General features: G+C 32.6%; 2 protein-coding genes across 5 annotated transcripts in view; both read right to left on the bottom strand.

Moving 5' to 3' along the window:
- LOC130635514 (ADP-ribosylation factor 1-like 2) lies at window positions 1-1,647 on the bottom strand. The gene is made up of 2 exons (XM_057444862.1): window positions 1,005-1,647; window positions 1-301 (listed from the first exon to the last, which is right to left on the bottom strand). Exon 1 carries the CDS (start codon window positions 1,579-1,581, stop codon window positions 1,012-1,014), a length of 570 nt encoding a protein of 189 aa, XP_057300845.1. The 5' UTR covers window positions 1,582-1,647; the 3' UTR covers window positions 1-301; window positions 1,005-1,011.
- Window positions 1,648-4,421: 2,774 nt separating this feature from the next.
- LOC130635513 (C2 domain-containing protein 5-like) overlaps window positions 4,422-17,541 on the bottom strand; it is a 32,550-nt gene continuing 19,430 nt past the window's right edge. Inside the window, exons 18-37 of one of the 4 annotated variants that reach the window (XM_057444859.1) lie at window positions 17,421-17,505; window positions 16,942-17,187; window positions 16,689-16,746; window positions 16,419-16,472; window positions 16,151-16,225; window positions 15,149-15,214; window positions 14,727-14,834; window positions 14,384-14,503; window positions 13,047-13,104; window positions 12,103-12,164; window positions 11,384-11,482; window positions 10,826-10,915; window positions 10,378-10,480; window positions 9,457-9,492; window positions 9,289-9,336; window positions 9,093-9,124; window positions 8,811-8,885; window positions 7,004-7,126; window positions 6,325-6,471; window positions 4,422-5,144 (exon numbers count right to left, since the gene is read on the bottom strand). In XM_057444859.1, coding sequence (XP_057300842.1) covers window positions 4,944-5,144; window positions 6,325-6,471; window positions 7,004-7,126; window positions 8,811-8,885; window positions 9,093-9,124; window positions 9,289-9,336; window positions 9,457-9,492; window positions 10,378-10,480; window positions 10,826-10,915; window positions 11,384-11,482; window positions 12,103-12,164; window positions 13,047-13,104; window positions 14,384-14,503; window positions 14,727-14,834; window positions 15,149-15,214; window positions 16,151-16,225; window positions 16,419-16,472; window positions 16,689-16,746; window positions 16,942-17,187; window positions 17,421-17,505 — 1,886 coding nt within the window. In that variant the 3' untranslated portion in view covers window positions 4,422-4,943. Of the gene's footprint in view, window positions 5,145-6,324; window positions 6,472-7,003; window positions 7,127-8,810; window positions 8,886-9,092; window positions 9,203-9,288; window positions 9,337-9,456; window positions 9,493-10,295; window positions 10,481-10,825; window positions 10,916-11,383; window positions 11,483-12,102; window positions 12,165-13,046; window positions 13,105-14,383; window positions 14,504-14,726; window positions 14,835-15,148; window positions 15,215-16,150; window positions 16,226-16,418; window positions 16,473-16,688; window positions 16,747-16,941; window positions 17,188-17,420; window positions 17,506-17,541 lie in introns of those variants that run through there. The other 3 variants (XM_057444860.1, XR_008982166.1, XM_057444861.1) reach the window with 3 other exon arrangements.

The following is a 17,541-nucleotide window of genomic DNA, read 5'->3' as shown; positions in this document are numbered from 1 at the left end:
TTGCATGTTGAATTTGTTAATGTTGTTCACATGAACACAGAACAAAGGTATATCTTCTTTAAAGATAATAATTAGTTAAAGGAATTTACAATTTTTAAAATTTGTTTATTTATTTAATACCATCTGTTCATTTGTCTGATCTCATTTTCCCAAAATTGTCCTTCTTTCTCCCTTTCCTTTCGCACTCTCTCCATTTGTTTCATCATGTCATTGTTGAAATACATCATATCGCTACTCGCAGTCGAATCACCGTCGTTAGTTGATTTCTTCAAATCTTTCGTCGAACAATTTTCTTCCTCGCCTGAACACAAATACATCGGATTATTACAAAAAATATATTGCAACTTTCGACACAGCAATCACGCCGTGAAAATGATTATTTGCATACGCCTTGGCAAAAAACGAGGATTGATATCATTTATCATAATAAGGTACTGTTTGCAGAAACACGTGAACAGGACAGATTTACTTTAAAATCTCGGGTATGTTGGGTGAAAAATTTTAATAGAAATACAAAAGCTAATTGTAACGGTCAATTGTAAATAAAATATATAAATATATATATATTTTGTCCCTAAGAAAGTATAGAAAGGATTTTCTTTTGCAGAACTCATTTCTGCGAATTTGACCCAAACCAGCAAAACTAAGTTTCGCAAAAATTTTCAAAACGTTGGTCATCCACAAATATGTTTCATTTGTTGCACCTGCAAAAATATCTACCGTAACTCGATTCCTGTAGGGTTCTTGGTAGAAAAATACGGAATCTTTAACAAAATCAATTCTGCAAATTTCGGGAAAAATGTAGTTATCCACAAAAAAAATGTTCCGCAAAACGAAGCATTCTGGATCCACCTATAGATCAAAACAAGTTCCGCAAAAATTTCTCTGCTGAAACTAATTTAAACACCGAAAAAATTATGTAAGGGAAAATTATTTGTCATTCCAGGGTTAAGTAGCATGATATCCCTGACTGCAAATAAGGTTGACTGTAAAGTTAAACTAACCAGCAGCTCAACTATATTTGATACTTTTCTTTTTTCTACACTTCATCTGCTGACTAATCCATTCTAATCCTTGGTACAAACCATCTCCCTTTACTGCTGACGTTGCTTGTATGTACCAGTTTCTATTACGCAATCTCAATAAACCAAGTTTATCAGTCAGCTCTGTAGTAGACATAGCGCCTGGTAAGTCCTGCTTGTTCGCATACACCAACAACACAGCGTTCTGTAGATCTTCCTCTTTTAAAAGTTTATAAAGTTCATGTCTAGCTTCATCGACTCTTTCCCTATCGTGGGAGTCAACGACGAAAATGATTCCTTCAGTTTCTTGGTAATACAAGCGCCACAGAGCTCGTATACGATCTTGTCCTCCTATGTCCCATACTGTGAACGTTAAGTTTTTATATTCAACTGTTTCAACGTTAAATCCAATCGTTGGTAACGTATGGACGAGTTCTCCACTCAGTTTAAAGTAATATAAAATTGTAGTTTTACCCGCTGCGTCGAGTCCTACCATTAGAATTCGACATTCCAGTTTTCCAAACATTCGCTTGAAGAAATTGCCTATAACATTCCCCATCTTTAATTTATGCTGCTATAAGTTATTAATTAAAGTTTAAATTTATGCACCTATAATTAAATACTTAAGTTATATTTATACAGCTATAAGTAATCAAACAAACTTTTAATTTATGCAACTATAAGTAATTACACGAAGTTATAATTTATACAATGCAAGAATGGAATATGGTCTTAACTTGTGAAAGCAAGTTAATGGTGATGATAATTTATGCACCTATAATTAATTACTAATAACTGTCTGACTACCTTCATTTCGTACATTATGCCATAAAGACAAAATTAATATGCAAGTAATTTAAAAAACAAATGAGATTGTCCTGGGTGGCAAATGATTCAAGCATTAACAAAAGGTGGAAAGAGTTTGAAGAAGAATGTGCTGACCGGTAAAATTCTCAATAATTAATAGCGGGGGGGAGGGGAAATACGCAAAGTTCTGAATGAAAATAAGTTTTGCTGAAACTTCACACCAGGCTGTGTAATATAAAGATGTCCTAAGTGATTTTTTGCTATCACAAACATACTTTATGAGTACAGCCTGGATGTTTATATCACATACGATTTGAACATGTAGAAAAATAAAATGTGAATGAATTATCTGCTTACAATTGTAAATCCAACTTGTAAAACATAACAAAGAAAGTTAGTTCAGTCTCTACTCTTTGGTTGTGCTAATTGGAATAAACAACACGAATAAAAAGTTATCGACCATTCAGATTGTAATTTTTTTTATCCATTTCGTAATTCTGTAGCTAACAAAAATCTATAAAAATTTAAGAAATATAAAAAAATATTCATGCCTCACATATTCCAAATTCATATCATTTGTAATATCTACTTGTCCACTTCGCAAAGCTATGTAATTATTCTAAGGATAGAAATTGTTTTTGGAAGAAACTTTTGAGGTTTTCTCGCAAAAAATAAGGTGAACCATAAAAGTTTTTTTCTCGTTGCTGTACAACAAAATGCGTAAAAACTACTTAGACATATATGAAAAATTTGTAGAACCGCGAAAGCTTTTCCCTGCTAAATGCATAAATTCCGCGGTAAAGCTGAACCGTACAAGCTTCTTCCGGAAACAATCTCTTCGTTTAAAATATTATAGATCAATAATTTGCAATATACTATATACTACATCACGTGAATTTTATTAACAAGTGAATTTTCTCCCATAGTAGCAACGAAAAATCACTCACAAGCAAATCTAACCAAACTTTTTCAAAAAAAAAAACTAACTCGCAATTTTTGTAAGAATGAAAACAACACGTAACTTCTTTAAATAGAATTTCATTTTGAGCATGTTCAAACTCATTTTCGGTATTATGCAATGCAATATCGTACCCAGGACTTTTTATTCACGTATCTAGAGTTTCTTTGTAAATTTTTGTGGACGAAGGAGGTTTTAGCAACCTTTCGCGATTTTTTTCAGAGAGTTTTAGACATATGTTGCAAAAAAAATGTTAGCAGCAAATATCTTGTCCGGATAGTCATACTCAGATGTGTTTGCGATTCTCCGTTTATTTTTAAATAAATAAATAAATAAAAAGCAAGAAAAAGGTTTGGAGGGCGCAACACAAACTGATAGTTTCAATGTCTCTACAACTTGCGGGATAAATTTCAAGACTAAAACATTTTTCAACTTTCTTTATTAGCTTTAAAAATCAAGTTGAAAATCTAGTTCAAACAGCATATTACCTTTCTGAGATAATGGCTTGCAAATTCCTTCCTTCAGGAATATCATAAAAAGAACCATGATGGATAAATTTAATATTCTCTTCATTGTCAAACCTTAAACAAAAGCAGAAATGACATGTTTATCATAACAAGATTCAGGCGATTGATCGTTTTTTAACCAAATCGCTAACTCTTCATTGATCTTTTACGGCATGTCAGGCTATAGTGAAACAGAGGTAGACATACACCGTTAACACATTTTCCAACACCGCTCGATCTTTTTGCATATTATAAGGCTACCAATAAATTATAATACTATCACACTACATACTACTTCGTAAAAGACTTTAACAATAATTGAAGGCGATTCGCAAAAAAGAGTACTGGGTAGCAAATCATACAACAGATAGAACAAGAAATAAAATGTGATTACCTTCGCGATTGAAAAATTTTTTTTTCAAACACTTTTCTGTAACAACAAGCGAGTCTTCCTAAAACACTGAAACATTCTCTAATGTTGCTGACGTCACGTGATTGAACACGTGTTTATTGTTAAAAATGAAAAAAAGAAATAGTTTATAGAAAACAGGGTTGCCATAGAAACAAACATAGGACACCATTTTATAGTCTGGAAATGTTTTTTTAGATTATTTGCAAGCATCAACAAAATATCAGAACATGAGTTTTTATAGAGAAAATATAATTATTCGAAATATAAAATCAGTTTCTTGCATTTTGTGTCTTGTTAAGCATCTACATTGAGAAGATGAAATTCAAGTTTTTGATTCGTAACGTTTTTAGTAAACTGTAACAACAAGCTAATTTAGAAATTAGAATCTTATATAATTTGTTATTTATTAACTCACCTCAGACTGACCTGTTGAAAAAAGTTTTTTTGTTGCATATAAAGTAAGAAATGTTCTTAAAAAATATAATCGACTAGCTGGGGGGGGACCGTCGTAGAATGTCCGGGTGAGCGCCTAGACCTGTCCAAAATACACGGAGATTTGTTTAAATTCATTACATTTTTAACGAAGATGGCTAACTCAATCAATGCGATAAATGTAAAAGAGTTTGTTTTTCTAACTAGGCTATGTTTCCAACAACTTGATTGTATACCATGGAGGTAGAAATTGAGACCTCCATGGTAATATATAGAAACAGGAATTTTGGATTCATATAATATTTTCTTAATAAATAGAAAATTACATAAATATATACATATAAAAAATTTTAGCGTGCAATTTAACATTGAATATATTATAGTTTTTTTTAATTCCTTTAAACACAACGGTTTTTCTTTGTGCTTCCTTTCATCAGGAAATGTTTACGGATTTGTAACAGCACAATTTGAAAGCAGTACTAATATCAGCATTAATTCAGAATTTTTCGATGCTGGGAATGGGAAAATTATTTAAACAATTTCCACACAAAACGATTAACCGTTTTTATTTGACTTCCACATCTTCCGGTGAGATAAATGATCCAGTAGGTTAAAACCATCTATGTTGAAGGTAGCATAAGTCACGTGACCTGTTATCACTTTCAGAGTGGATGCCTAATAACACGTTCAATTTGGTTTCACATGATAATAATCGATTTAATGATGGTGCGCTTATTAATCAGCATGATGTGAGTTGCTTCGAGTAGTTGTACCTCAAAAACAAATTTATTCAACCCTTATTTCCTCTAAACGTTAGTTCCAAACACCGCGCGATCGAGTTTATACTTAATTTCTTCAATTAACTCAGGTGCTTGGGGTGTAGCAGGTGATGAACTAATCGAACTGCAATTTGAATCGTCTTCAACCTGACAAAAAATTGTTTCCATCTCATCAGTGCTCCGCTTAACATTTGCTGTATCGCCACTTACGTTGATTAAACATTGTGCCTAAAAGAATATTAAATGTGCCTGAATAAAAATAAGTGCCGATGTTTATACATCGTACCTAAATGTAAAATGTATCTAAATGAAAATCCATGCCCATGTTTAAACATCGCGCCCAAGATGAAATAAAAAGAGCCCAGGTGATGTACATTTACTCGTATCTCTTAACAATTCAAACGTTCTCGAAAAGTCCATTTTTTAGACTAATTACGAAATAATTATTGAAATCCCATATGAATTTTTACCTTTTTTGTAACAAAAGGACGGCTTCTTGTCGGACAATTAAAACGGGAAATTTCAACCAGAGGCGGCATGTCTAAGTAATTACACCGCCAGCACTTCAAGAAGTCATCTGTGCTGGCACTATAATTACTTAGACATGCCGCAAAATCTCCTAAATTTTGGAATGGTATATGTTACCAAAAATTATATGCGAAATGGAAAGTTCGTACTTATCAAGCCCTTGTTTCTCCGAAAGCAGTATTGCTTTTGTACAGCAGTAATTATCTTAATAAAAGATATTTTAAAGGAAAAATTTGGCAGCAACAGCAGAATTTAATAAATTTAATAAAATAAATTTAATAAAAAAAAAAAAATAAAAAAAAAAAAAAAATTGGCAGGCAGCAAAAAATAATTTTTCGTCACCAAGGCTAGCACTAGTGCTTTATAATGGCAGCTGTCTTTAAAGTAAAATTAATGTGTCCACGAGGAAAAATAATGGTTTTGCCCGAAAAACTATTTTTAAAATTAGCACTTCCAGAGTGCTGTAAAACTCATCGAAATTGCAACGGATTGGTTTGAAGGGGCGAGGAAAAGCTGGTGTTATTTCTATGTTTCTTATTTTCTTACCAATCAGATTTTTATAAAGAGCAAAAAAAAAATAATAATAATAATATTGACGAAAATTTAATTTTAGGCACAGCAAAAAAAATAAATTTTTCGAACTAGGCACTAGTGTGACCTTGAAAATATTTTTTTAATTGGCAGCTGACTTTAAAACAACATTAATGTGCCCACAAGGACAAACCATGCTTTTGCCCGAGATAATTTTTTAAATTAGAACTTCTATATTACTGAAAAACTCATCGAAATTGCAACAGATTGGTTTTAAGGGGCGGGGAAAAGCTGGTGTTATTTTCTATGTTCTTGTTTTAAAAGAAAAACTATCCCCTTCCCTACTAACCTGGTTTTTATGTGGGTTATAATTCAAAACGATCTCATTCAAGTAAAACGACAGGATTGCATTTCCACCCAACGCAATTACGTGAGCACGAATGATAGCATGAACCTCACTCACAAATTGTTGCATGAACAAATTCAAACCTCCATCCTAAACAATAAAAACAAACTAAAAGTCATGCTCCAATGCAACATTGCGAGAACTTTTCTGAAACGGCAAATCAATCTAAGGAACACTAGTACATCCTTGTCAGACAAAACTACATCGAACAGCAGTTTTATTGGATATATCAGAGAAACGTAGGCGTGAGGCGTCTAGTAGAAGCTCAAACATTGATTTCTTCGTTGTTTATTTAAAAATACATTTACTCTGACAGCTACGCTATGCAAATTATTGATTTTGTCTCTACTAAAACTACTCGATCTTCAAAGTTGAAGATTTTTAACAAAAAAGTCTAATTATCAGTCATAAGTTTTTTTTCAATATTAAATTAAGAAGATTAATAAAAGGATTATAAATTATAAAAATATAAATTTTACAATTCTTTTCGACACATACAATATCAGGGTTTTGCCATACTTTGAATTTCCGGATGTAAAACTGTTTTTCGAATTTCACAGCATTTTATACAACACTCGAGAGTGTTACAACTTTAAAAATATTTTTTACTACAATCATATACCTCTTTGACAGCGCTACTTTCTCTAATCAAAAACAAGTTAATATTTCCAAGATAGGAAACAATTTGAGCGTTGGGCACATAATCCATTGGGCAGATAGTGACAGATGAGTGGAACGGTTGCTTCTGAAAATAAGAGACAGGAATGTCGACGGTAAATATAATCTTTACAAGTTACCAATAAAATGTTTTACCAAAAATAAATCTGCTAGATAATCGGATTAGGTAACATTATAACGGAGATTTTGGAAACAAAAAAAAACAGAGATAAAGAAAGAAAATGACAAACAAAACATTGTTTTCTTTAGAATATAATTATTATTTAGCTGCACAATGATAAAAGATAAAAAATATTTTAGTACTGCTGCTATAAAAACTTGCATAACTAATAACTTCTTAAAACAACTCAACAACTCCAAATCTCTATATTCGTGTGTGTTAATCGTGTTCAATCGCGTTTAATTGTGTTAATTTGCGTTTTATCTTGTTATTCGCATTTAATCGTGTTAGCGTTTTAATGTTACCGCCCATTGTCTTAAAAGAATATTTAGTGTCCTAGTTTAAAAAAATCGGTTTTGGAAAAATCATTTAACATTCTTTTTAAAGGAGGGTAGAACATGGTAAGTAGTGTAAAGTTATGAAACACATTGTAAGGTGTAGAAGTAGTGTAAAGTTATGAAACACAAAAGTTGTAAAGTGTAGAAGTAGTGTAAAGTTATGAAACACATTGTAAGGTGTAGAAGTAGTGTAAAGTTATGAAACACAAAAGTTGTAAGGTGTAGAAGTAGTGCAAAGTTATGAAACACAAAAGTTGTAAGGTGTAGAAGTAGTGTAAAGTTATGAAACACAAAAGTTGTAAGGTGTAGAAGTAGTGTAAAGTTATGAAACACAAAAGTTGTAAGGTGTAGAAGTAGTGTAAAGTTATGAAACACAAAAGTTGTAAGGTGTAGAAGTAGTGTAAAGTTATGAAACACAAAAGTTGTAAGGTGTAGAAGTAGTGTAAAGTATGAAACACAAAAGTTGTAAGGTGTAGAAGTAGTGTAAAGTTATGAAACACAAGAGTTGTAAGGTGTAGAAGTAGTTTAAAGTTATGAAACACAAAAGTTGTAAGGTGTGGAAGTAGTGTTAAGTAATGAAACACAAATGTTATAGGGTGTAGAAGTAGTGTAAAGTTATGAAACACAGTTACATTTGTGTTGTTAAAGTAATTATTTTTTATAGATTTAAGGATTTAGTAATCTATTAGTTTTTGTTCCCTATAGATGCCTCAAAACAGTTTGTCGTTCGCCCCTCCTTTCACGTTTTTTATAAAAAAAAAACACAGCAAGGGCCACGGGGAACGAACAGACAAATATGAAGCAGTTAGTAAGATCACATGCTTAATTATTCACACAGTTACGAGAATTAAACATGCAAAACAAGTGCACAGAAAAATTTCAACTAGTTAAATTTAAACTGATACCTTAAGAGAAGAAATTTTGACGGTAATGATTATTCACCCATTGTAAGGTCGACGTTGCGAATGACAAATTTTAAAAATTTCTCATGAGCTTGATTGTTTAAAGTAAACTGTTTGAATTAATTGGAGAGCTAAATATTACGTTTCGTTCTATTTTGATTTTGATTTAATAAAAACTGCGAAATTAAATTCCCGCGGAAATTTCCTCCCTTACGGTAAGTTAAATGGTTTTTAATTTATTTATAATTCTGAGTTTACACCAAGCACCATTCCGCTTTTCTCTAAAATGTCCAACTCTACTTTGCAATCCAGACAGAAAAGATGCCTAGTGTAGACTCAGCTTTAACATACTTTAGCTTGTAGAGCATTGTTTAGCATTGTGTTGAATTGGCCCCTTGGCCATGAAGCCGATAGTGGTAGTAAAAACTAAACGAACAAATCAGTAAATCAATAAACCAACATATGGAAATAACTAAATACATGCTGTTGGTAGAATCATGTAACAGGATCAAATTTAATGCAAATTTCTTCCACTGTCATGCACTGCGAGGCACAAAGCAGCGCTTCTTCGATTCCACGTTAAAAAAGAGTCATAATATTAACAAAAATAGTGGTATATACAATGTAACCTACCGGTTCAGGTCGCCCTTTCTTTTGAACGAACGCTAAAGAAAACAGTTGTTATTGCGTATGTGCGTGTTGCAATGTGCTGTAAAATTTACACAGTCTAGAAAACCAGCAAACTATATAAAGAACAAAAGGAAAAAAACAACACAACTACCAACAACAATAACAACAACAAAAGCTAAAAACAAAAAACAAAAACTACCTTGCGGGCTTTCTATAAACATGTTCACTTCATCAGATGTTTTCGAAACTGAAATGATGAAAAATAGTATTTAAATATTCTTTCTTGACGCAAAATATTTTTTACAAAATTATTCTGAAGCGATTTATTTAAAGAGTCTTCACTGTAACAAATCTATAATTAACTTACTCTGTGTTGCATTGGAATTGCGGCAAAATGAATTATCTAAAACAGAAAATGCTTAATGAACCACAATTAAAATATTTTTGGAATATTAGACCTACGCGCTTCAAACTTGTCAATGTTCACAACAGAGGTAGGACTAAGGAACTTATCTTATTTGGTTCAATCTGACACCTTAAAACCCGGATAACTGTTGCTGACGTCGGAAAAGCCTATTTTCTTGATTTCCTGGTAGTTCGCGAAACAACGCGTTAATTGTTTCACAATGTAGGCGAAATATTTAACAGTTGATGCTGTTTTGCCATTTTCAGAAATGGCCATTTTCAAAGAACTTGTACACGATTGTGGTTACATATAAGCGTGAATGTATTAGATTTTTGTCAAATTCACCAAATCCATCAAATCTTCATTATTCCCCTAAGATAGTTATACCTCTTTGACTATTTCAAGGTCTGTGTTCGATGTTTTGCCATATCTCAAGCGTCTTGAGAATACATATACAAAGAAAATCTTTGCGTTATAACTAGAAGACTTTAATGGTGCACATTCCAGATATTCAAGGCCACCAAGTTTTAAGACTATAATGGTCCGGCAGCAGGTGAAAAAAAGTACACCGAAGATATGGCAGTGCACTGACATGTAACAGAGTTTTAAAATCAGTAAATACTCTAAACTTGAATCTAATTTTTTTTACGAATTAAGGTAAGGAGGATTTAGGGAAAGTAATCTTCCAACATAAAATTAATTGGTTATGTTTAAAATCCAAAATCAACAGACAATTAGCTGTTCTTTATACAGTCAGAGACAATTTGGTAGATGAAGCTTATACCTAAACAAAAATTCACCTCTTTAAACGCCCGATATTAGCAAAATCACCAGCTCTTCCCATGGGCGGTAAGAGGACGACTAAAGTACACACGTTCTTACCATGTGAAGAATGCGAAGAAGTTAAAGATCGAACACTCCTTTTCTTTTGTAATGGCTTATTAAAACTGTCCTCTGTCTTTACTGCGCATGCGTTTATAGTTATCTAAATCACAATAAGAAATATAGAGGTTTAAAAAATAAAGCTTGATAATTTCCACTATATAAATGAAACAATTCTTTAATTTAAATCAGTACATAAATGACAGTTTTCTAATTTTTATTATTTGTTTTTTAAAGGATTTTTTGATCCTATAAAAAGCTTATTTTACAGCATTAAAATGTTAGGTCATTTAATTATAGCACGGAGGTAGATAGTTATACAATGTTACACGAGTTGCACATGAGTTGTTTTAGTTAGTTTATTAACGTGTCTTTAAGCAGGTACATATGCATGCGCAGAGCATGTGTACAACAACACTACAGAATTAATACACGTGACTCTTTATACCTGCAAATAATCATCGTCATCAATTTCAACATCAAACGATGTCCTTGTCAAACAACATGGCATCATACCTCGTGTCTTTAGACGAATACCCTACACAGAAACATCACAATTAAAGCTATCACAAACCGTAGTGTTATTGTACCTTAATCTCAAAGAGAAAGTCTATTACGAATTGCAAGTAATGCAGAACTAGCAACACTACCTAAGATCTAATACCGGCAGGAAAAACAGGTCTATCAGAAAGATCATAATAAAGACTCATACGAGAATCCGTTCCTACAGAGCATTAGAGTAACGAAGATAAGTTTTTTCCAATCAGCTCATTTTATTAAAGTGCCTGTATTAATATTTTTGAGAATTTATGTAATCCAATCCTGTTAAATAAGGCACAAACAAACAAACAAACAAACAAACAAACAAACAAACAAACAAACAAACAAACAAACAAACAAACAAACAAACAAACAAACAAACAAACAAGCTGGTAAACAAACAGCCAAACAAACAAACAAACAAACAAATAGAAAACAGCAACAAACAAACAAACAAATAACTTACCATGACAAGGTTTTCACATATATTTGACAACCACTGACTAATCTTGATATTTTCTTCCCCTTGCATTGGAATTTGAACTCGGTTGAAAATTGAAAAATACTACAGAAAAAAAAAAGTTTCCTTTAGAAATAATAATCACTTTTATTCACTTAAGCGAACAACAAGAACCTTTCTACCAGATTCATTCTACCAGTAACCTTTATTTGATTTTCCGTGAACAGAGAGGGTTGTTTAGCCCTCTCACCCCTCCTACTGTTTAACATTTTTCATAACATTTAATGTGTTCAGTTACACCTTTAGATTGTGCTACTTTTCCTAGACAATATATTTCTTTTTACGCAATTTTTTATTGATTTGATGACGTCATTGACAAAAAATGCGAATATCAGCAATTTTTCTTGTGTCAAGCTTTATGAGAGGTTAAATTAGCTTTGCCCCCGTCACCTACATACACAAGCCTTTAGAAGCACCAAATCAAACCCTCTAGCCGAAATGGGGTAAATTGGAAATAACATTGGAAAGAGAAGAAAGCTACTGTCATCATACATTCTGCATTATTCAAACTTGAACTACTCAACGCCAAGCACAATAACATAATTTATATCTTAATTTTCTGACTCAACTGCTGTTCTTTGCCTATTTCTGGTTTTGAACAACTACCATGATTGAATAATCGAGGATGTACTACTGAATGTTGATTGTACAGAATATAAGCAAACCTGGTATTCTTGTTTCAGCAAAGGAAAACCAGGTGTGGCTTGCGTGTTGAAGATTGCGAACCCTGCAGATAATAATAACAGCTCATTTAGACTTTCCAGTAAAAAGCACAACAACAAAGGAAACAGCTTAAAATAAACTCTATGCTAACAGTAATTATACATAGGAAAATTTTTTCTCCTTGTCTGTCCTATATCACGTCACTTTTCGAAAATAGCAGAGTCTGATACACACGTCTTATAAAAAAGTTGCATCAATACACTCCAAAAAGTAACTTATGACAATCCATAAAAAACATAAAAACGCCAAAATGGTGGAGTTTCTTTCAACGTAAAAGTAACAGAAGTTATAGACGTTTTCCTGATCAAATTAAATTTTGATCATTTTCTTGACTGAGCACAATTTGTTGACATTTTTGCACTTTCTTGACAAAACAAACATCTCCATCAATTTATGAGAGTGTTAACTTGATAATGATATGCTATTTTGAATAACAGACAGAACAATGTTTTAACGGAGAAAATACTGTGATAAACCCCAATAATACATGTTTTCCGAATTGTATGTTTTTCATAATTTTATAATTTTGATGTTTTGACTTTAAGATCATATTCAACATCATTAAATTGGTGTATGTATAAATTTTCAACTTAATTCGACATGTGAAAATGCTGTTTTGGTGGTATTAATGTTACGGTCCAGATCGTCTTCATTTTAGACTTAGTACAAAATTAAGATTTCACATTTCATAAAGTTTCCGGTGAGGATTTCAAAAATCACATCCATCTTGTTTGACAAAGTTGAGAAATAGTAGTGGTATATCAAAGAAAACTAATTCAGGAAAGGTTTATTGCATTTCGCGAAATTCATCCATTTTGCAAAAGTTTAGCTTGTACATTTTTTACGTTTTTAGCCTGGTAAAAGTTTCTTTCCTTTCTACGCCTACCTTCATGGTTTGTATCTGATAGTAGAGGCAAGATGTTCGTATCACTTTGATCGTCTATCTGTAAAGAGACAAAATTGAACATCAAATTGAGCATAAAACAATAGCTAACAAGCAAAAACTATGATGTATAAAAAAATAGCAAATATATTTGGCTAACGCGATTATAAAATAAATTGAAAGCTAAAAACGTATATACACTTTCTAACTTTGTTTTATGTTTCTTAAAATGTCTTACACGTGATAAATATGGCGATGTATCAACATATTATTTACTGAGAAAACAACTATGTGCATAAAACAATCACATCAAAGCTTTTTAGTGATTTCCACCTGTTCTTTTTCGTCGAAATCACCAGGGTTTGCACGCGTTTTATATAACATGGACTAACAAAAACCGACCAGAAACACCCAGAAAATGACCAAAAACGACAAGAGGCAACCAAGACACGACAAGAAGCAACCAGGACACGACAAGAAATGACCAGAAACGACTTGAAGCGACCAGGACACGACAAGAGGCGACCAGGACACGACGAGAAGCAACCAGAAACGATAAGAGGAGACCAGGACACGACAAGAAAGCGACAAGGAAACACAGGACACGACCAGGTAACGACTAGCTTTATTTCGTCATTTTCTGCAGATTAATTTTATCACTTTATACTAACAGGCAAACAATGATGCATAATATACCGATGCAGAAAATATGTACAAAGGGTAATCACTGTGGGTTTTTTTACAGGCTAACGGCTAGCTCATAACGATCTTTTTTTTCTTGGTGCACAGAAATTCATGTTTCCCAAAAATGAAAAACGCTGTGAAAGATGTAATGTATCCTTTACCAAGTCAGTCATACTAAATTTCTAATGCGACACATTTCTGTTTTTCAGGGCTGACTTAATAAAGCTCCGAGTGATTTGCCGCCATTTATAAACATTCACCAGGCTATGTGCATAGTATAATTGGGTAATCCTCACTGCTGACGTCAGCATGCTAAGATCTTCATCGCTATATATATTACCGCATATCATCTTTAAGATATATTGTTTGTACGGCATGTAACAAAAAGTGCTTTAGCAAACAGAAACCAAAAATTTGACCCAAGTAATAAAAGAGAAATATTCTTCATTCGTGTTATCATTAAAGATAAATCTTATAAAAATATATTTTTGTAAAAGCGATGTAATGATTTTTAAAATGTTAACATCGACCCACAAGGTAACAGATTGCAGCATAGAAAACATTTTTAACAACTTCCACTTTTTGCATCACACAGCTGGAATCATCTTCATATTTTCACTACTAATAATATTACACGAGTTTAAAAGCGTACTTACTTCTAATATGTACGTATCTTTCCCATCAACGCACAAATCAAGTTTTCCATTCTTCACATCATGATGTCCACTTTCACACTCGTCAGAGCATTTTCTCACCCGCGAATCAAGCAGAATATCCTGTGTTACAATTAGTAAGAAAAATAATATACCAATATAAGTTTAAATTGCCATCTATAGCACATGAAGAAAGAGGAGAGCGTACTGAAAGTCATTCAATGTAACGGATGTGAGACAGATTAATATGAATAAGCCTGGTTTATCTACAGGTTCAGAAAATTCAATTAAACTGTCAGAAACCACACCTAAAAATATATTTTTTTCTAGAAAATGTTCCGCTTACGTAGTTATCTTTAATGTTATAAAATTGTTGATTCTTCTTTGTTGTTTCAATAAGCTTCTTTTGAATGTCTGCGATGGCAAGATTGTCGCGTTCCCCACTATCAGTGTCCTAAATACCCCCAAAAATAATTTGTGCAGTGAACAAAATAACGCATACATAAATCGACATTAGAATGTATACTTTCTTTTTAATAAAAGCAGCAAACTAAAACTTTGTTCCGCGTTTTTAAATATTTGAATTATATTCAAAAATTTTGATGCCACCTACAGCAAGAGAATAACGATACTAAAAGGATGTTTGGTTAAAAAACGATGCTTTTAATTTTTTTTACAATTATGCATACCAACAGTGTGTGTGTGTTTAAAGTCACTTCAGTCTACAAATTTTATAAAAAAAACCCTTAAAAGCCACCAGTTACAAACCTTTCTTCCGGATATAAAAAGCATGGGTGGTTGTGGCAGCGCTGTCAGGTAGACAGCAGTTCCAGTCTAGAAAGAGAAGAAAACATCTTATAACCAACAGATACATATTAGGTAGGTTATAGATATACGTATAACATAATAAAAAGCATTATATTAAAATAAAAATTAAAATACAAATTAAGATATATCAGAAAAAGCAAGCAAGCGGGTTAGATGCGAAGCAAAAAATCAATAAAAACCAAAACATATGTAAAGATTTGATCACAAACACCTTTTCATACTTTCTTAATCCTAGCAAATTCTAAGTGAGGAACATAAAATAGTGGAACGGAAAAGCTTGAATTCAAAGATCGTTTACTTGGCAAAATCAAAAATCTTAAACAATACTAATTTTTGCTGATGGCGGAAAGACAGCACCGATTGTTTCATAATGTGGACATTGTTGAAAGTGCAGCCATAAGCATCTTCGTGGTCTACGCCTCCGGCAAAGAAAAACTTCTTTCGCCTATTGACTGCAGACTGCTGGCCAAGTAATGTTGATCGGTCATTTAAAAATGATTTCCATAAATATTTTGCTCATGATTAAAGAGGAGTTTTTTTAAAAATGTTTTAAAGTTCTTAATAGTGTGCACTGCAGAAACAAGATGTGGATTTCTCCGAATCCTTATTTTACACTGACTCGCAAAGCTGTAGAGCGGCTGTGTTACAACAAATCATCTTATATTTCTCATGGTGTAAAGCATTAATTCAGACACACATATCTGCAAAGACGTATTAAGACAAGACAAGAGCTGGTAAAAAAAGATTTGCGAGGTTTATAAGAAATATTAAGAACACAATGTGGCCCTAAAATTTTTATGTTAGCATTGTTTAATGTGGCAACAGATCTGTTTGCCATCTACTCAAATATTGGTGGCTTAAACTTATGTTCTAGAGATATTTCGTATGGATTAAGGGTATGTATACCCTGGGTATACTCAACTCAAAAACACTTCCACATACCATTACACCTATGATGGCTTGATCGCCTATACTCAAAATTGTTTGCATACCAAATATAGCATTCATTCCTTTTATCTAAATGAAGAAAATTGATTATTTAATTTAACAATTTTTCTTATGTTTTGAAGTAAAAAAAAATTATTATGCGGCAGTTCGAAACAGGCAGTAATCATGTTTAGGCTGCCTTAATGTAAATGCCATCACAAACTCCACTTGTATCTTGTCTCGATGTAGCCGTGAGTCAACTTTTATTAATTGCGTAGATTACCTTTAGCTTATTGATGAGCTGTTGATGTAAGTCAAATTCCAAAAATGGCAGAATCTAAAAATGACAATGAGATTAGTTTGGTAAAGTAATAATATTACGGCTAAAGTGACAGAATGTTCCTGTGAATTCCATAGCATTGAGTTAAATTCCAAACTACCACGCCAGTTTCCGGTAAGTTAATGGCCAAAGAACTAACAACTACATACACCATTACTCTCGTGTTGTAAAAATGTGGTTACTAAAAACAAGTTAAACATAAGTCATATTTACCTGGCTGACATTTTCTGCATTTATCTCATCCTTCTCTTTCTTCTTACTTCTAATTACTCTGAGAGAAAATAAACAATATTATTTTGCCGGCTATAGATTCTTAGTTCGTCAACACTGTCATCAATACGTAACATAATTACTGCTCAAAATTGCATTCCCATATTCAAGATCTTAGAAGCTGTCCTGGCTACCATTATAATAATGCCCATGCACAGCTATTCATTAAAATCAAGTGAAATCCACATAGACTCACCTAGCTTGCACCATGCAACCAGATCCGGTTACAGGAAGTTCATCAGGAATGTCTATAGTTGTAAACAATATATCTGGAACTTTGTCTTGTCGACAGAACATGCATCTACTAAGGGTGACTGGAAGTGGAAGATCCACATCTTGATATGGAACATGACATAAATGACAGCTTGGTAGGGTGTTGGGCTGCACTGCTGGAGTTGAATTTAACGAAGAGGTATTGTATTCAGCTTGATGTAATATGTGTCTATATTATAAAGCAAACTACTTTAATGGTAAAAACAATAACTTATCCTTAGCCAAACTTCTACAGTCTAAAATAAACATTAAGCCAATTTTTGTTCTTATTATTTATTCGAGAGTATGATTACACGTAGATCGCAAGCATGAAAGTTTATTTTGATATATTGCATTACAGCGCAATTAAATGCATTTAGACACACAAAAACAAGAAAGCAGTTGAAATTCAAACTGATATACTTTTTAACTGGACTTATAGTATCCTTGATCTTCATTTCATCTGGATTAACATCTTCAATATCTTTGTTTACACAACTCTCATGAACTGAAGAAAAGATAAGAAACATGGCAATATAAACTA

This window comes from Hydractinia symbiolongicarpus, chromosome 3 (genome assembly GCF_029227915.1).
Source record: "Hydractinia symbiolongicarpus strain clone_291-10 chromosome 3, HSymV2.1, whole genome shotgun sequence".
NCBI lineage: Eukaryota > Metazoa > Cnidaria > Hydrozoa > Anthoathecata > Hydractiniidae > Hydractinia > Hydractinia symbiolongicarpus.
This window is presented reverse-complemented; position numbering and strand designations above follow the sequence as displayed.